The sequence below is a fragment of the Typopeltis vanoorti genome, chromosome 3 (genome assembly GCF_054136105.1).
Source record: "Typopeltis vanoorti isolate ZY-2024b chromosome 3, IOZ_Tvanoo_1.0, whole genome shotgun sequence".
Taxonomy (NCBI): Eukaryota; Metazoa; Arthropoda; class Arachnida; order Uropygi; family Thelyphonidae; genus Typopeltis; species Typopeltis vanoorti.
The window spans coordinates 4,318,785-4,340,061 of NC_143551.1; the positions used below are offsets into that span (position 1 = coordinate 4,318,785).

A 21,277-nucleotide genomic window follows, 5' to 3' on the forward strand; every position below is an offset into this window, starting at 1 on the left:
GAATCCGTAAGAGAAGGATCATCTATGAGCCTAATTGCTAACTTCTGGACATTTGCAAGGATTCTAAGGGAAGTTTTAGGTGCAGCAGTAAAAACGTGTGAGCAGTGTTCTAAGCATGGACAGATTTAGATATGTTGGTTGGGTGTAAAATAGCATCTTGAACAAAGGAGTACCTAGTTTTTTGGATGCTGGTGAGGCCATTTATGTGATGTGTTTATGCCAGGAGAGACTGGAGGTAAAGACAATGTTACCTCTGGAAAGAAAATGTTTTTAGCAGCAGTTTTAAGTTTTCTAAATGTTATTCTAATGTCTTCAGCATTTTCGCTAACGAGACATGTTACCTGCATACCCTAATGTTGCTGTTTTGTATGTTATCTTTTACAATTTCTCGAATATTTTTGCTAAATGCTTTCAAATTAAAAAGGATTGGCGAAGGGGCATCTCCTTGCTTCAACTCTATCTTAATATCAAAAGGTTTAGATCTAATTCCATTAGCCATTACCATGCTTCTGCTGTCAGTGGTGCAAATTTGGATTAAACATTTTATCTTACGGGGTATTCCTTGTTTGTTTAATACTTCCCAAAAGCCCTTTCTATGAATACTATTATGCTTTTCTAAAGTCTATAAATAAAATATGGACCTGCAGATTATACCCCCATTTGCTTTCTCTAATACTCGTATCTAAGTGTAAAAATTTGGTGAACTGTCGATCTTCGGAATTGTACACGATCACCTATTTTCTTCAGTATAAAGATAAGATTCTTTTTATTATAACATTAGATAAAAGATTGTTGTCGGCATATATATATATATATATATATATATATATATATATATATATATGTGTGTGTGTGTGTGTTTTTAACCTCCGTAGTAAAATTACTAGATTATATATATGAATGGTTAATTCACTTTCCCCATATTTGATGAGTTCGGCTAATATGTCAGCAGTACTTGGTGCCAAGATTTTTTTTTTCTACTCAGCCGATCCACCGATGTATTGTAGGTTGAACAGCCCTCAGTAGTCCTAGAACAGCCCTAGGGCTGTTCTAGGACTACTATAAAATTATAAATGGAATTGAGATAGCAAAATTGCCTACTGTAGTGTATAGTAATGAATTAAGTTATCGAACCAAAATTAAATTTAATGGATACATTTTACTGAGTATCATTGATCGCAATATTTTATCAAAAAAGCACAAAACAGGAAGTCGTTCTCTGAATGACGCAGCGAATGAAGAACTATTATTGTTACTCTTTTCCAGCCAAAATTTAATTATCTGTATGTTGATCATGCGCTATGCCCATTTACGTAAGGTAAGAAAGATGTATCAAAAGTTTGAAGTTGTTTAGCAAAAGTTATAGGGTTACCATTTGAGTTCCGGTCTCAACAACTGATATATAATGCAATTCCTTCCTAGGATTGTACCGATTAACGGAATTCTTTGATTGTGGCAACTGGAACTACAATTTTTGATTATATGTTTTCTGTGTTCAGCCGCTGCTGTAACTCGATCGTAGTGTCAAGGAAGGAAAAGAGGAAACGATACAAACCTTCATACCGGAACTCGTTATGAACTCTGGTTATGCTGGCGAAGTCGCCTGTGCCCGCCTGCAGTTTGTTGAAAGCACTACCATGCTGGTGAACAGTAAGCAGAGGACATTCGGTAGCTGTTTAGGCTATTTCTAACGGGGACGATATTCGGCTATGTACTCCTCCCTTGTGTGTCTGGTCGGATGTGATTGATTTATTTCCAGATGGTTCTTGTTCGGCGATAGGCGTGGGTCATGAGGTTAGTCATCATCCGTTAGTGGTGCTTGAAGTCAGTGCCCGCTGTGGACTCTCAAGGTCTTTCTTCTGCTGCCGGGGCGTCCGCTTTCGGCTTCGTATCTCACATATCGTAAGAAGCGCATTTCAGCTTTCTCTCACTCACATTGTTGATGCAGAATAATTCTGTACAGAAGTGCGTGTATAGAGTTTCTGAAGCTGATCGATAGCCAATTAGTGGTTATCATTTGGTCCCGCTTCTCGATTTAGTGATTCCTTTTTGCTTGCAGGAACCTGTGAGCAGATGTAGGGACGCCTTGAGTATGTAGAGACATTGACACCGAAACAGAAGTTATACAGCGTTACAGATGTTCTCTTTGGAGTGTGTTTGCGAATGGCTATAGAACACCACTTTAGAACAACTGATTGTGAAGCCGAAATATGTTTAAATATGCCTAATTGCAAGTTAGTCGCGTGCCAGCTGTGGGTGTGTGTGTAGAGATATACTTGGATTTCTGACGGTTCTTATTCTCCACGCTTTTCGTATTTTATTTCGTTTATGAGTTGCTAACATCTTCGTATCGTGCAGGTAAACATCATTGTGCACATGTAATCTCAGTAATGCATATGTGTTGCCTTTTACCAGCTATAAGAAAAATACCTTGGAACCACAAAGAGGAAGAAGAAAAACAGGTAAAATAGTTCAATAGATTTTATTACCCTCCCCCCCCCCAAAAAAAAAAAATGTTTTTGCTAATTGAGTATGGTTTGTCTGCATCAAGTGCATATATTAATACATACTGAAATGCATTTAAATGTGAGCGTTGCATTAAATCTGGATTCAAGGAGTTAGATTGCTGAACAAGTTATGTTTATAACCCACATTTACACAAAACAGTCATTTGCCAGACTACTTTTGAAGATCCCTTGTTTGTAGAAGACGCCTGTATTTATTTCTGATGAGACGTAAACATCATATCAAACACGTGCCCAAAATCGAAGCCTGCCTTTAACCCAGTCAAATCAGTTTGATTACATTATATAGTTATAAACACTGGTTTAAATTTAATTTTAAAATAATTTCTGAAAGCAATAGAAGTTCAGCCCAAGACACTGCTTCTATGATGTATAATTATATAAATTATAAATGTAATTTATGTAATCCATGTACTTTCAAATTCATAATGGCAACATACATAATTTTTTGTTTATGCTAATTATAGTTATATTAATTACCTTTATTAATATTTAATGCCTATATTCCCAAACTACGAATCGGAACGGAGATTTTTAATGTAAATACAGCTTTTTTGCCATGCAAGTATTTGGTTGTTCTGTCGAGAATATATATTATTATTTCGGCTTTTCATTAGGAATTACTGAATTACTAAACGCCTGATGTATATTAAATAAACATAATGCTACGGAACTGTGTTCAAGATCACTCGCATTTGAGTGGTAAACCAGGTTTATACAGAGGTTTATCGTTTCCAATAAATAAAATTTTAATCGGATCACTGCATTCATTTAGTTTAATATTAACCTTCCATGTTGGAAGTTTAATGGAATATTATCAGCACTGAGAAAGGATTAAAACCAATTTTAATGCTTCCAATATTTCTTCTCAGTCACAGAGACATCTTCAGGGATTACAAATAACTTTTTGTAACAACACAACAAATACACAATGATAAGTAAAACAAGTGAGTGAAATGGGTGTTTGCAGGTGGCCTAGGCCACCTGCAAATATTAAACATTAATATCTCTGATATTAATGTTTCCCAAATTTTGGGAAGTTTTAATGCAACTGTATTTGTTTAAATTGGGTTGATTCCTGAGTGCAGATGCAGATTCAAAAAACAGTCTTTCTTTTTTGAATTTACTATGGTGGAGCATGGTGGTTTTTTTTTTCAGGAAATCCTGTGGGTTGTATCCGAAACATGGTCTGCAAGGCCAGATTGACCATAATTGTGATTGCAGATGTATGACTTGTGTTCTTCTAACTGAATGGTTGCTGATCTGCCTGTCTGTCCAAAGTAAGCCAGCTTACAGGATACTGAGAGAGGAGGGAGCTGATCTTTGGTGGAATGGATAAGGGTAGTAAATTTACAGTGGTGCTTAAATGCTTGATGGAGGGTGTACTTTTTTAACGACCTGGCTATTTTTTCTGATGTGTCACGGATGCAATTTCTGAATGGCATTTCTGAAGACCTTCTGAAGAGATGGTTGGGGAATGGGGAAGGAATTGATTATTTATTTAATTCTGTAATCATTGCAGCCATTGGAAAGGAAGGTGTTGTGTATGTGTTTGAGTTCGGTTGAAAGGGCAATTTCATTGGAACAAAGATTGTGGGCTCTATTGGTTAGAGTTTTAATAATGCCATATTGTTGAGAGGGGTGGTGGTGGGAAAGTTTGTGAATGTATCTGCCTGTATTGATAGGTTTTCTATATACAGAGAAAGAAAGATTACCATTAGGGAGGTGTGTTACTAAAGTGTCTAGGAAGGGTAAACTATTGTTATTTTCCTTTTCCATCGTAAACTGGATTCTTGGATGTAGGCTATTGAGGTTACTGAGGAAGGAGTCTAATGTGTCTGGGCCATGAGGCCAAACAGAGAACACATCATCTACATATCTTAACCAGATAGAAGGTTTTACATTGTAAGAGTCTATGGCTCGTTTTTCAAAATTTTCCATGTAAAAATTGGTGTGCGTGTGGGGGGGGGGACCCAGTTCCCTCTATCTATTTGTAGATTTTGTTCTTCCAAGAAAAATAACCAGCATTGATGGCAAAGGAAAAGTGCTTTAAGATATCAGTAGGGAAAAACGTTTTTTAAGAGTGATAAGGTGTCATTTAGGGAAATATTGGTAAACATTGAGATGATGTCAAAGCTGACCAGTATGTCTGTATAATTTAAAGTAAGATTTTCAATTAAATTTTTAAAGTGGGTAGAGTTTTTTATTAATATACGAAAATATTAAATTTGCAATATATTAAAAATAATCATACTTTTCTTGCAATATAATTTCATTAACAAAATAAACCAGTAATTATAAACACAAACTAAAATTAACCAATCTAATTAAAGGTTGGTCGATTGCTGGAGCCTCTGCTACTAATGGTTCAGTTAAGTAAGTTTGAGCACGGTTAGTAGTTGGAAGGGGACCAATCGTTCGATGCTGTTGGCACACTCTCCCTCGATGAGTCTTTGGACTCCCTGGAGGTGTCAAATAATAATAACAAGTGTGCAATTGTAATACAGTATTGTCCTAAGCTTATTTTCACAGCTCACAACATGAATTATATTAGTGTAATTAAATACTTGAAAATTTTAAATAATGCAGATTCTTTTTAATACCGTTATTTAAAAAATGCAATTATCTTTCAAAAATAGTCAAGGGCTGGATCATACAAATGGGTGCATAAGTGCCACTTACTTTCTTGTTTTCATTGCTTTCCTTTCTTGTTAAATTATTGTTCATGGTTAATTTATATAAATTCACCCTTCATTATGAAGAATAAAGTAAAAAGAATACACAAACTGAGTTGTGATAAACTTTGTTATAGCATATAATTAAAACCTACGTTAAAAGAAAGGATATTTGTGATAATTACATGTAATATATAGTGAGAATTAAATAATGTGTTACTTCATGTTTTTCAACATAACATTTTTTTAATTTTATTTATTTTTTTGTGGAAAATATGTGAGAATGAGGTGATACTTCTTCAGAATTCTACCAATCAGTTCAGAAATGCCAGAAATATAAGGGATTGGAACCCTGGGGTCTCTTGGAGAATCCTGAGGTGTTGGAACATAGGAGTCAATTATCTGCTGTATTTGATTAGGGCTGTAACCATTAAATTCCATTAATGTTTTGATAGTGAGAAGTTCTTGTTGTAAGCTGGAGGGAGAGGAGCACACATTATGTGCTCTATTAATTAATGACTTGATAACACCAGTTTTTTGAGAGGTGTGATGAGCAGACTTTCCCACATATTTTCCTATCAAGAAAATCTCTCATCTGTTGCCATGTACAAAAGACAAACTGTCACCTCTATCATTAGTTGATGTTTACCAGATATCTTGTGAATGTAATCTAGCATATTTTAGCAGACAGGCCGTTCTGTGGAAAAAAGAATTAATGAACATCAATATTATATCGAATATATTAAACCTCAAACATCTGGTCTGGCACAACGTAGTATTGACACTAAACAAAGTATCCAGTGGGATGAAGCTTGTCTTCTCCATAGAAGCAAGTTTTAAATATAAACGCCTTTTCGAAGAAAGTTGCAAAGTCCTTTTAATAATATTATAATATTATTTATTAATATTAATTTCTAGAACATGGCAACAGTTTTTAATTGGTAAACCATCGACTACTATATGTACTTTGCATTCCCGTTTCTTTGAAATGCTTGTTTTTATGCACTGATGACGTACTGTTATTTTCAGTATGAAATATCTGTACTTTCGTTTCATTCAAGTTAATTACTGTGGTTATGTAATTAATTGTTTATAGTCATGCACAAGTACCTTTAAAGATTAGACTTGTTGTAATTTTGTTTATATGTCGATACCATATTTAGGGTATTTTTAGTTTTTAATGCCCTAAATAATACCATATTTAGGGCATTAAAAATTATTTTTAATTTTTATGCATGCATATTGTATAATAATTCCTTTTGCCTATTTATCTACTGCTGTAATGATATTTGTTGTAATTTTATCTGCATGTAGATACTGCATTCCTTAACTTGGTTTTATACATGCATTTTGTTTATTAAACTTGTATTGTTGACTATTTATGTACTGCTGTAACTTTTGACCTTGTGTGTTGCTGTGTCCTCTGCAGTAGTTCTGTTTATATACGTGCTGCATTGTGGAACTTAAATATGCATATTGTTCACAATTTTCCTTAACTGTCTATGTATATGTAACCTTTACTATGGCACAGTATGATCTTTGTTGTTTTTGTGCCAAGTAAATTATAAACCAAATCAACCCCCCCCCCCTCCCCTCCATGTAAACAGCAATTTTACAACTCTAACTAGCAGTTTAGGAAATCTGTAGCATTCCCTTGCAGGGGGGGGGGGGGTGAGAAACAAGCTAAATTCTTTTAAGGTAAATAAAATTGAACATATAAGGTTAAACTGGATCTCACATAAGATGTTGATTTTATGGATACTGTCGATATGCATATATTATTTCCTCATCTTAAGCCTACACATGACACTAATGTGCCATGTGAAGGTAAGAGATGGTTCTACAACTTATATCTATTTCCTACTGTCTGTGTTTTTTTTTAATTTGCAAAAGCAATTCTTATTCTAAGATACAACATAACTAAACATTTTGTTCTATCTTTGCAGCAACTCAAGCATGAAATTGCTGAGGTTACAGCAGAGATGGAGAGGTTGGAAGCACAAGATGAAAGGTAATTCTTTTGGATAATTTAGAATATATATAAGTGGTTAATGGTTCTCTTTTACTTATAACTTCTCTTCCAGATTCACTGCACTAATATGCATAGTCATCGTTCCAGCCTTGATAATTTTCATCTCCACTGAGCAAAATTGCAACTTATTTTCATAACAAATTAAAATTTCTGCTTCTTCAAAACCTAGTCATTTCAGTTTTCCAAATTATACACTCTCTGACCTCTTCATCTTAAAAGATGACATCTGTATATATTTCAGTCTGACATATCATGTCACAGTGTCCAACTTAGAATTACTTCTTAAAAAGAAGCTCTTTTTTGATATTCTGCTCTCTGCTCCATCTATTGTAATTCATTTGTTGTTTGTCACTCCCTTTATATCACTAGCTATTGTGAATTTCTGACTTCCTTTCTTTAGGTGTTTATTTTCTTCAGTACAACTTTTTTTTTAATAAAGAAGTCATCTTCCTTCAAGATTTTAATGTTCACAATTCCAGCCAGCTCTCCTTTTTCAGCTGCTGATCCATCAAGTAGATATGCTGATGCATCAGCAAGGATCTCACAAATTGTTTGCATGCCAAACCAGATAGTGGATAACCCTACCCACCATCCAAACACTCTTGGTTTCTTCTTGCTAGTCATCCTTCTAAGTATGCAGATGAATGTTTTCTTCTCAAGGATCTGAAATCCTTGAGAAGAAAACATCATGTGCTATCTGGTATTCTACTTTCCATTATAAGGATGCCAAGTGAGATGATTTTTGTGATTCTGTGCCTCATTTCAGAATCAAACATTTTCATTGATTGCTTTGCTGAAACAAATATTTTACATACAAAAACATGAATACACTATTCCATTTAAAATTTTTGCCTCATGATTATATAAATAGTGTGCCAAGTCTGCCCAAGAAACTAATCAAACATATCACAACTGCTTTCATCAAAATCTTCATCTTTTTTACTAAAGCTTGCAAGGATAAATCTTGTCTCCTCAAAATTCAGGAAATTATGTACTCTCATTAACAGTGCTACTCTTTACCTTGAAAAAACGATTAAGTTCACAAAACACACACACACATTATAAAAATGTGTGTGTGTTTTGTTTACTTTTTGCACCAAATATTTTGCTTCCTACAAGTAAGTTTTGGTTTTTACTACAGCTTTGTGTACACTCTTTCTAGTCCATGTCTTTCTCTATTCTTTTTATACCAAAATATTTTATAGGGATAAGCAAGATGCATATAGGTACTGTTGTTTGGCTTCAATAGTTACACATTTGTCAGGGCTAAGTGATTAACATCTCCCCCTCCACCTGCCTACACACACACACACACACACACACACACACCATTAGGCTGCATGGTCATATTCCACTACAGCATAAATGTTTCATAAATGTCCTTAGGTGGAAATACATTTCATCTCACAGTTGGGAGATGACTGCCATCCTAATTGGAGCTCTGAAGCGGATTGAAAAGGTTCGATGTTTAGTCTTTAGAGCAAGGTTTCCAGAGTATGTAGAAAAGTAAATAAAGAATATTTAAAAAAATAGAAAACTTGGAGAAAAAATTCTTAGCCCACCAAAGAGAGGTTGGAAGCACAAGATGAAAGGTAATTCTTTTGGGTTATTGGTTTACAACCTATCTTGGGTGAGAGTTGCATAATAAAAAATGTAATTTAATTTTTTTTATTGCTTATATATTGATTTTCTCTATCAGCATATTGCTAATTTTAACTTATTAATCTGAGAGCTGGGTTAGAAGTAAAACACTTGACCAAAGATTAGAGACTGCAAAGATGAGACTTCCAGAGACACAAAGATTAAGGGCTTGAACAGATGGCATTAATGACAATATCATATTAAAAACAAGGATATTTGGAAAAAACTTGACATTGTTAGCATCCAGGAATGTGTTAGCAGAGCTAATCTCAGGTGGTATGGTCACTTAAACAGAATGGGAGAGGAAAGATTAGCAAAACAGGTGTTCTCTGCCAGGTTGGCAGAAAAAAGACTCAGAGGAAGACCAAGCTATAGGTGGATTGATACAGTAAAAAGTACCTTAGAAGATAAAAATATAAGATCTGATAATGTTGGAATCTTGACAGATAACAGATTGATTTGGAGGAAAATTGCAGATAGGAAGTTAGTAATGATGTGAATTTTTCATATAGTACTATTGTAAAAATTCAATGCAACAAGAATAAATTTTTGTATAACATACACATCGAGTTTTTACAGTTAGGCAGAACCCAGAACACCTGTAAATAGTCCTTTCTTTTAACATTTTTGTATTGTGTATAACATATGTACAGCCCAATGGGAATTAGCTATCTCTTTGAACAAAAGATGCAAAACTTTCAAGGCTAAGGGAAACGCTCTACAGTTGGAATGCCGTTTGAAAGTTTGTTTGCGAGTTCAACCCTAAGTGACCTCAAGGTCAATGCAAAAAGGGGGCGGTAAAATTCAAACGGATGTTCCGCTGACTGACTTAATGAGATTAGAACATGAAGACGGAGAAGAAAGGGCTTGTTGAAGGTTCCAGAAACTAGGAATCATATGACAGTGTAAGGGGTTTGCGTAGCACACAAGGAGTGCACGGGGTTTAGAAAACTGAACCCAGGATCTTGCAACTGAGACACAAGGGGAGTTTTTTTTTTGGCACAGAGAAGAAAACGAGCAGACGAGGGGAGAAAAAGCCTGAGGGCGATGTCCTGACGTGTCAAGGAGGGAAGCCAACTATGCCTCTGGACTGAGCGAGCCGTCGCTCAGTCCAGAGGCGTAGATGACCAGGGGATGAATCAGCTGAGGTGCAGCCGAACTTGTCTATGAGCCATTCCGCTTATCTAAGTCCATGAAGGCCCTGACAATTCACGACCTTTCGCCGGTGTATTAACACACCGAAGAATTGTAACCCACATCCCGCAAGCCAACCTGATGAACGGCCAGTATCCCAAGCATCTGAAGGAGGAGAGATCGAAAACTCGAGACAAAGAAAAAGGAAACATAGAAAGTTGCAGCCAACGGGATCTGAGAGTGCAACCCAACAAAAGGCAGCCCAAGTGAGTTAGAATATTGTTTTATGTAGACTCTGTGATGCTATAAGGATAGGTTGTAGAATTTGAATATTGCATGTAAGAATGAATATAGCTTTGATGGTTGCATCTAAGAAAGAGTATAGCTAATTTCCTAGGAACTAATTTTGGGTTATGAATTTTGAATTAACGCCTGTATGTAATCTTGTATAAAATTTTAAGTTCGTAATATGTTATACTATTCGTAACATATCCTTAATGCCGATTGTTCAAGTATTAAGTTGTTTGTTAAGTGAGAATTTCTTTGAGCCAGATAGATAACATAATGTGTGCCTTATATAGATAAAAGAGAGATATATGCAGATATTAAGTAGTTGGTTAAGTGGTGATTTTTTAAGCGAGATAGGTAACACGTGTGCATTGTATTAATTGAAGAGAGAGAGATATGTGCAGGGTACTAAGAAGTTTGTTAAATGATAATTCTCTAAGCCAGATAGATAACATAATGTGTGCCTTGTATTAATTATGTTGGAGGTTTAATGGATTTTTTACAACACTCAAAAAGAATTAAATTAGAATTTAATACTTCCCATATTTCGTCCTAGTCACTATGACATCTACGGGGATTACAAAAACAATTAATGTAACATGCACACAAAAACTTACAATACTAAGCCCAACCACGTGGGTGACACTAAAGTCCTATCTAGGTGGAGCGCCCTCTAAGGGCGGTAGTAGGTGGCCGGAATGTAAGGTGGGACCTCTGGTGATGAATGTTTCCCAAATCTTCGGAAGCTTAATGCAACTGTATTTGTTAAGATTTGGTTGGTTTCTGAGAGCTGCTGCTGCTTCTAAGAAAAGTCTATCTTTCTTGAATTTGCTGTGGTGGAGCACGGTGGTTTTCTTCCATGATACTCTGTGGGTGGTGTCCAAAACATGGTCAGCCAAGCCTGAATGGCCATAGTTGTGTTTAACGATGTACGACTTGTGTTCCTCCAGGCGGATGGATGCTGATCTGCCTGTCTGTCCAAAGTACGCAAGCTTACAGGAACAGGGTACTTTGTAAACTTCAGGCAGAGAGAGAGAGGAGGGGCTGATCTTTCGTAGAAGGGATAAGGATAGCAAGTTTGCGGTAGGGCTTATATGCTGTGTGTAGGTTATACTTTTTTAGCATCTTGGCTATTTTTTCCGAAGTGCCTCGGATGTAGGGCATGGTGATGGCATTTTTAAAATCTTGTTGACGAGAGGGACGGGGAATGGGGGAGGAATTGATTATTTTTTTGATACTGTGTTCGCTGTAGCCATTGGAGAGGAAAGTTCTGTGTATGTGGTTAAGCTCAGTAGTGAGGGCGGTTCCACTGGAACAAAGATTGTGGGCTCTCTTGGTAAGGGTTTTAATGATGCCATATTGTTGTGAGGGGTGGTGGTGGGAGAGTTTGTGAATGCATCTGCCTGTGTGTGTGGGGGTTTTCCGTATACAGTGAAGGCAAGTGTATCATTAGGCAGGCGCGTGACTAAGATGTCTAGGAAGGGTAAACAATTGTTCTTTTCCTTTTCCATAGTAAACTGGATTCTTGGATGTAGGCTATTGAGATGACCGAGGAAGGAGTCTAACGTGTCTGGGCCATGAGGCCAAATGGAGAACACATCATCTACATATCTTAGCCAGATAGAAGGTTTGAGTGGGGCTGAGTCTATGGCTCGTTTTTCGAAATCTTCCATATAGAAATTGGCAAGGGCGGGTGAGAGGGGGGAACCCATGGCGGTTCCTTCTATCTGCTTGTAGATTTTGTTATTCCAAGAGAAATACCCAGAGTTGATGGCAAAGGAAAAGAGATCTAAGATGTCAGAGGGGAAACGTTTTCTAAGAGAGATAAAGTGTCAGTTAAGGGAATATTGGTAAACAAAGAGGAGATATCAAAGCTTACTAATATGTCTGTATTGTTCAAGGTTAAATTTTCTGTGAGGGCTTTAAAGTGGGTCGAGTTTTTTATATAGGAACCTGAATTTCCGGTGAGGGGGGGGACAGAGAGTTGGCCAGCTGTTTAGACAGTCTGTAACAAGGTGCATTGGTGGCATCTACTATAGGTCTGAGTGGGGAATTGGGTTTATGGATTTTTGATAAACCGTATATTCGGGGGGGACAGGAGCGGAAAGGTTTAAGTTTTTTCGTGACGTCAGGGGGCCAGGAGGTTACTTTTTTAAGTAAGATTTTTAATTTCTTAACTTGTGTTTTTGTGGGGTCGTGTTCTAGCGGGATGTAGGTAGTGCGATCGCGGAGGATAATGTTCATTTTACGATTGTATTCGCTGGTATTAAGAACAATTGTGGCATTACCCTTATCCGCTCTGGTGATGACGATACTTTTTTCTTTGTGTAGTTTCTGGAGAGCCATGCGTTGGGCATAAGATAAGTTACTTTTTGGAGGCGAAGAGTGAGCGAGGATGTTGGCTACCTCCGACGGTAAGCGACCGATCCCCCGTTCAACGTTAACCATTACGTCGAGCACTGGCACTTCTTTCGGGGCGACGGCAAAATTACGGCCGAGGCCAAGGGCACTGACGGCATCCTCGTTGAGCCTTTTGGAAGAGTTTATTACTGTCTGGAGCGGTTGAATTTGTGGTTGTGGTTTGTCTTTAACCAGGTTGCTGTATTTCTTGACGTGTTTGTTTTTTATTTTTTGAAATTCTCTCTGTGCGGAAGTTTCCGAAATGTCAGAGAGAATCGACCAAAGTTCAGGGTTAAGAACGGTGGAGAGCTCTGAATGTAAGGAGCCAATGGCGGCAGATCAGCATCCATCCGCCTGGAGGAACACAAGTCATACATCGTTAAACACAACTATGGCCATTCAGGCTTGGCTGACCATGTTTTGGACACCACCCACAGAGTATCATGGAAGAAAACCACCATGCTCCACCACAGCAAATTCAAGAAAGATAGACTTTTCTTAGAAGCAGCAGCAGCTCTCAGAAACCAACCAAATCTTAACAAATATGGTTGCATTAAGCTTCCGAAGATTTGGGAAACATTCATCACCAGAGGTCCCACCTTACATTCCAGGCCACCTACTACCGCCCTTAGAGGGCGCTCCACCTAGATAGGACTTTAGTGTCACCCACGTGGTTGGGCTTAGTATTGTAGGTTTTTGTGTGCATGTTACATTAATTGTTTTTGTAATCCCTGTAGATGTCCTAGTGACTAGGACGATATATAGGAAGTATTAAATTTTAATTTAATTCTCTTTGAGTGTTGTAAAAAATCCATTAAACCTCCAACATAATGTCCTCACAGCACTTAAGCCTCTACACAAGAACTTGTATTAATTAAAGAGAGATATATGCAAATATTAAGAAGTTTATAAACAATAACTCTAGAGCTAGATAGATAACATGATGTGTGCCTTATATTAATTTGAAGTAGAGATATATGCAAGTTTGTCTTTAGATTTTCTTTTTTTGAATTACAGAGAATCACCCCCTGTTTTATAGTGTATATTATATGCCTGTTTGATGACCATTATATCCCATGTAGTATTTTAACAAAGTTTTGCCTGATCTTAATTTAGATGCAATGCATTAATCTTAAATAAAAAAAACGAACCTAAGCGGGAGACATTGATATAAATAGTAAGTGAGAAAAGGGCCAGGACTGCAAAGCAAACGATTAACTTGGGAATGATTAAGAAATTTTTCTTCTGGAAGATTTAATATCCTACTGGAAATACTATATTTCTAGCACCATATTGAGGCATGGATGGCACAGTCATAAAATATAAATAAATTTTTCCATTGCTCTCAGGTAGAAGTAGTATAGAATACAGAAGGCAGGAATCTAGAGTACAAAAGGAAGAACATGTAAAATTAAATGACGATATTTATAAAATAAACTCCCCCGATTACAAATCTGAAAACAAACCCCAACTCAACATCACCAGAGTTAAAGATCAGTACTATCAACGTAAGAAGCCTAAATGGCAAAGAAATGGAGCTAGCTGAGGAATTAGATAAGTACCAGATCGACATAATAGGGGTGACTGAAACAAAAAAGACCAAAACTGGTGAAATCTTTCTGAGCAATAAATACAAAATGTTATATTCAGGCAATGACAATCAAGGAAAAGAAGGAGTAGCCATAGTATTCAACACAAAATACGAGGCTAATCTTCTTGAATGGCAGTCAATCTCAAGTAGGGTAATGTGGGCAAATATGAGAATGGGGAACTGGACAATGAGACTTATTTGTGCCTATGGTCCCACAGAAGGTTCTACTAAGGTAGAAGTGGAGGAATTTTTTGATGCTTTAGAAAAAGAAACTGATACAATGAAAAAGGAAAAGTTGGTCCTTGTTGGGGATCTAAATAGCAGACTAGGAAATGATTGTGAGATATATAAAAATATTTTGGGAAAATTTGGAGAAAAGAGCAAACCTAATAATAATAGCAAATATCTGTTGGATTTCTACTCAGGACATGGACTGGTTATTACTAACACCATGTTCCAACATGAAAATGTGCACAAATTCACATGGAGAGAAGAGGCAAGGAATAAGAAAAGTCTCATTGACTATGTTATTGTTTAGTGATGTTTTCTCCCTGATGCAGGACACCAGATTGTACAGAGGATTTGAAATTGGAAGTGATCACTATTTAGTCTTGAGCAGGATAAAATTGAATTTCATATTGAAAAGAATAACATGTAAGAAAGTTTTAAAGCGAATAAAAGTTGAGCAGCTCTCAGATGTGAACTGTAGACTAAAATACACAAAGATTATTGAAGAAAAAATGAAAGAGTTTGAGAACAGGAATCAAACCTTGGAGATTCAGTGGCAAACTCTGAAGAAAACATTGATTGATTCTGCCAGAGAGGCATGTGGTGAGGTTGTCTGTAAGGATAAAAAAATCAGAACTCCCTGGTGGACACAGGAAGTTAAAGAGGCAGTTAAGGAAAAGAAGAAAGCATTCAAAAGTTCCTGTCAAATAACTCAGCTTGTGCTCTTAGAGAATACAGAGACAAATGCAAGAATGCTAAACACTGTGTAAAACTAGCTAAACAAAAGTCATGGGAAGACTTTGGCAAGAATATAGAAAATAAATATCAAGAAGGTGGCAAGGAGGTTGCCAATATTCTGGAGGTTGTTGAAGAAGCTTAGGAATGGAGGAAAGAGTGCTGCAGAAGGAGTTAGAGAAGATAAAGGTGACATGAAAACTAGAGAAAAAGATCTCCTAGAAGTATGGAGTAATTACTTTGAAAAACTGCTAAATGAAACAAGCAGTGATGACAGCAGAGTGGTAAAAAAAACAGTGACCAGGCATGCAGTCAGGAATACATATCCATACTTGAAGTAGATAAAGCCATCAAAGGCTTGAAATGTGGAAAGGCAGCAGGAGTAGATGATATTCGACCAGAAATGCTGAAGTATGGTGGTATAAAAAGCCTGGACAGAAGGACGAATTCCCAATGATTGGAGTAGAGCTCTCATAGTACCCATATATAAAAAGGGAAATAATACTGAATGTGAGAATTACAGAGGTATTTCCCTACTGAGTGTTCCTTGCAAGATCTATGCAAGTATACTTGAGAAACGGTTGAGAAGAATTGTGGAAGAAAAGCTGGGTGAAGAACAAGCTGGATTCAGGCCAAATAGAGGCTGTCAGGATCAGATCTTCACTTTACGACAAATAGTCCAGAAAGCATTGGAATATAACAAAGATCTGTATTTAAGTTTTGTCGATTTGGAAAAGGCATATGACAAGATGCCAAGAGAGAAGCTATTCAATATGCTGCAGTTATATGGTGTCAATGGGGCATTATATCAAGCAATACTTAGTCTTTATTTAAGTTGTATGTCAGCGGTTAGAATTGAAGGAAGTACAGGAAGATGGTTTAATGTTAAATCTGGTGTGAGACAAGGATGTACATTATCCCCTCTGTTATTCATTATCTATATGGATCACATTATGAAGGATAATAAAATTAGTTTAATCCTTTTTCCAAGTGTGAGCAAACAAAGTTTGCGCCTGAAAGTATCTTCAGGACTGGGGTAAGGTGGTACAACACCTGGACAACTCCTTGCAAAGGTGGAGCAAGCTACCAACACTCCTATCTCAGTATCTCCTATAATGCAAAACACATCTCCTTGCGGATATGTCTAATGTTATGCATTAAAGAAAGGGCCACTACCCAGACTAGTTTCGACCTTTATTGAGGTCTCTTCAGTGGGAGCCAGGCCCAAGTGAAAATACCAGGCAGAAGCATTAGCAGGTCATCTCTACCTATAGGAGTTGCCAAATGGTGTGCCACCCTTTTTTAATAAATTACTCTGGATTTAGAGAAAGATGTTGAAAGTTTCTTTTTCACTTGGTTAGAGTATAATAAAATTAGTTTAATCCTATTTCCAAGTGTGAGCAAACAAAGTTTGCGCCTGAAAGTATCTTCAGGACTGGGCTAAGGTGGAGCAAGCTACCAACACTCCTATCGCAGTATCTCCTATAATGCAAAACACATCTCCTTGCGGATAACATTAGACATATCTGCAAGGAGATGTGTTTTGCATTATAGGAGATACTGAGATAGGAATGTTGGTAGCTTGCTCTACCTTTGCAACGAGTTGTCCTGGTGTTGTACCACCTTACCCCAGTCCTGAAGATACTTTCAGGCGCAAACTTTGTTTGCTCACACTTGGAAAAAGGATTAAACTAATTTTATTATACTCTAACCAAGTGAAAAAGAAACTTTCAACATTATGAAGGAAAGTGGTATTAAACATGATATCAAAATTGGAGATGTTAATGTCAGCTCTTTGCTTTATGCGGATGATGTTATACTTCTAAATAAATCCGCTACAAGTCTGCAAGATTCACTGACTAAATTGAATAACTGTTGTAATAGATATGGTATGAAGGTTAGCAATAAAGACAAAGACAATGAAAATAGGCAGAATCACTGAAAATGTCAACTGTGTTGTGAATGGAGAACCTGTGGAACAAGTAAAACATTTCAGCTTCTTAGGCACAATTTTAGTGAAGATGGTAAATTAAATATAGAAATAGACAACAGAATCAGCAAAGCTGGTATGGTGGGAAGTCAATTGAATAAATTCATATGGAATAAGAGAGAAATTAGTCAGAATACTAAATTAGCTGTATAGAAGACAGTGTTCAAACCAGTTTTAACTTATGGATCTGAGAGCTGGGTCAGAAGTAAAACACTTGACCAAAGACTAGAGACCGCAGATATGAGAGTCCTGAGAAAAATTAGGGGCATGAACAGATGGCATCAATGGCAATATCATATTAAAACTGAGGATATTAGGAAAGAACTTGGCATTGTCAGCATCCAGGAATGCGTTAGCAGAGCTAATCTCAGGTGGTATGGTCACTTAAATAGAATGGGAGAGAAAAGATTAGCAAAACAAGTGTTCTCTGCCAGGTTAGCAGGAAAACGACTCAGAGGAAGACCAACATATAGTGGATTGATACGGTACAAAGTGCCTTAGACGATAGAAATACAAGATCTGATAATGTTGGAGTCTTGACAAGTAACCGACTGATTTGGAGTAAAATTGTAGATAGGAAGTTGGTAATGATGTAATTTTCTCATGTAGTACTATCATATCCTGTACGCCCCTTGAGGGTACATGGCAAGAATTTTATGATGATGAAGATTACAAAAGGTGCAATAAAATCCAGGATAAGGATATATAAGAAAAATGCATAATTTTACACTATCATGTACACCCCCTTGACGATACATGTCAGGAATTTGATGATGATATTTTCTGATGACCAGTGCTCTCTGCTACTGACTTTATTATTATTATGAATGATAAATGGACGTAAACACAAGAAAGACATTTAATTAACCAAATATTTCGGTCTGTAAATAGCAGACCATCTTCAGTGGTATTACAAGAACAGTTTTAAAAAATATTTGCTATTTCCAGACCGAAATATTTGGTTAATTAAATATCTTTCTTGTGTTTATGTGCATTTATCATTCAGTCTTATGTCACAAGTATCCTTAAAACACAAATTATTATTATTATTATTATTCAGGTCTCCATGGAGTCAAAAGACTCATCGTGGGAGGTCCTTTCTAAGAAACTCAAGTCTATCAAGACTCATCGAGGGAAGTCCCTCCTGGGAAACACATAGTTTATAATACTACTCCTTAAATGCATTGGCCGTTCTCGATCTCACCACTCCATCAGGCAATGCATTCCATGGTTCAACCACCCTCCATGCAAAGAAACCACTCTCACCCTCTTTCTCACAGTTTCCTTTCGTAACTTCCAGGGATGGCCCCTTCTCATAACTCCTTCCCGCTGTTCAACCAAGCAAAGGTGCTCCCCAGTGTCAACCCTGTTACCACCTCTTAACAGGTTAAAAGTCTCTATCATTTCACCTCTCCTCCTTCTATCCACCAAACTCTGCAGTCCACACTCTCTCAGCCGATCCTCATAACTAACATTGTACAGTCCTGACACCATCTTTGTTATCCGCTTTTGCACCCTTTCCACAGTTAATTTATCCCCTTCAAATCCTGGGGACTAGATCTGAGAACAATAGTCTAAGTGTGGTCTGATCAGAGTCTTATACAACGGAATGATAACCATTTTATCTCTGAAGGTCATCTTTTTTTTTGTAAAACAATAGTTGCAAACCGCTGTCCAGCTTTCTTTCTTTCTAATTGCTTCTTACAAGTAGATTTTGGTTTTCACTACGGTTTTGTGCACAGTCTTAATGGCTTTCATCCTGATTAAGAAAGATGAAGTTGCCGAACCTGAAGCTAGATCTGCGTGTCTTCCCCCCCCCCCCCCCCAACATAGATGCACTCACACAAGATCACCATCACACAAGATCACCTACCCCCTTGTACTGATTACAAGCAGATCATAGGTTAAAAACTAATTTCCCAGTTGTAAATGCTACAGTGCAAGGAGTAATAACAAACTATGTAATTAAACTGAGGCAGTCTCCTCTGCCAGTGGGAATGTGGCATGCCTAATGTGAGAATGCTGTGATTCTCTGTTAACTGTATCATATTTTAATAAACTGTCTTCATTTCTCTCATGAACATAGTTATTATTGTTCTGGTTTTGGTAACCTGCCTGAATCTTATTTATATATATATATATATATATATATATATATATATATGTTGGAAGTTTTTCCACTTGGTTATACTATAAATTAAAGATACCAAGAAATTATATACAGGTAACACTCGTATAATGCGGATGTTAGGTTCCGCAGAAATGCCGCATTATATAAATCGTGTTATGCGAGTCTCAGATCACATTGAAAACGGAGGGTTATATTCCGAAATCGTTTTTTTTTTTTTTTTTTATATATAAACAACAATGACATATCCAACAAAAAATATATTTTTATTTAATTCAGGTAATTCATATTCATGTAAGTTAAGAAAACATATAAACTATGAAACAAATACATAGTATAAAAATTGCAAATGGTACTTAAACTTCATTGCACATAATACATAAATGTTTTAGACAAAATAAAATAATACATATTTTAATCTTTCACAGCACGAGGATTTGAGGATTGGTTAATAAAGACTGGTTTTGTCATGTAATCACCTGATGCATTACTACTTCTTCTTCTGGTTCCCATCTGCCATACGGCCGCGGGAGGGTAGCTATATGCTACCATTCTAGGGAGAGAGATGATTATGAGCAAGGTTGTTTCCCGTTGCCTTCCTTGCCGTAAGTATTTATGACTGTAACCTGTGTGTTCACGGAGCTGGTTTGCCTGCTTGCGGGATGAAAAACCTCAGATAAACTGGCGGAAAAAACCCTGCGTCCCACGCCCAAGACCGGCTAACTTGGCTATGGCTGAGGAAGATCCTTAAGCTCCTCATGTCGTGGACGGGAATCGAACCTAGGACACTCCTTCCCCAGGCATATGGTTGCGAAGCGCAAAGCCACTAGGCTAACCGCGCGGACATTACTACAAAGTAGAGTAATTCTATCTTTGGAAACTTTGAATCCAGGAGCTGATCTTTCATTTTTCGAAATATATAGGCACATTTTTGCACTTATTTCCCAGTATGACCCGGATTCATCCGCATTGAACACCTGGTCTGCACTATAAATGTTTATAAACTTTTAGAGTTTTTTGTTTAATAAGATTTTCATCCATAGGAATTTTCTTTTGAGGTGCAATTTTCTATCAAAATCATTAGAGATTTTTCTATTAGAATATCGCGTACACGAGCAATGCGCTTTGCACTTATCGTTGACCCAGAAATAAGCACTTTTTCGGTTCATTTTGTTTGATTGTTCGAATTGTTGATTCATTTAAATTCAAAGTCCCTGCAAAAACTCCTGGTTTTTCTCAATTTTTCAACCAATCCAAGATTTTGAATATTTTTCTTCGAGAGAAATTAATTTTGTTTTCAATGTTGGTTTTTCCCTTTCGTTGCAGTTTGTGGCCATTACTATAAAAATAATTTTTTACACAAAAAAGCAAGCATTACATATTGTATGTAACTCACTAGAAAATAAAGTACTCAGCTTGAGATGAACACACTTATGATTTTTAATGCACTTTCCTGGCAGAAACGACGACAATTTTCAACAATAAACATTTTATATGGTAAATAATTGAGGTACATGCATGCTAAAGAGTAGTTCCCCTAATATAAATTTGCTACTTATAATTACATTCGGGATACAGGCAGACACAAATTTAACAAAGATAAAATTTGATTTTTAAGTCGCGGTGAAAAACATATGAAAAGATAAAGGGTTACTACAATTTGTAGACCGTGTTATATCGAAATCACATCATATAAGTACCCGCGTTATATGAGGGTTACCTGTACTTGGTTTAATCCTTTATCCAAATGTAAGTAAACAAAGCGTGCACCTGAAGTATTTTCAGGACTGGGGCAACTTGCACATAGAAGCTAATGACTTCACATCACTTGCCTTAGTATTTCATAATGCCAAGCACATATCCTTGTATATAATTTTTTGGTATCTTTAATTTATATATATGTCTGTGTT

At 36.7% G+C, this 21,277-nt stretch overlaps 1 protein-coding gene across 1 annotated transcript in view; it reads left to right on the top strand.

Annotated features, from left to right (window-relative positions):
• LOC150107873 (cytohesin-1-like) overlaps positions 1 to 21,277 on the top strand; it is a 287,240-nt gene that overhangs the window by 141,689 nt on the left and 124,274 nt on the right. Inside the window, 1 exon segment of the mRNA XM_090390530.1 lies at positions 7,147 to 7,211. Coding sequence (XP_090246656.1) covers positions 7,147 to 7,211 — 65 coding nt within the window.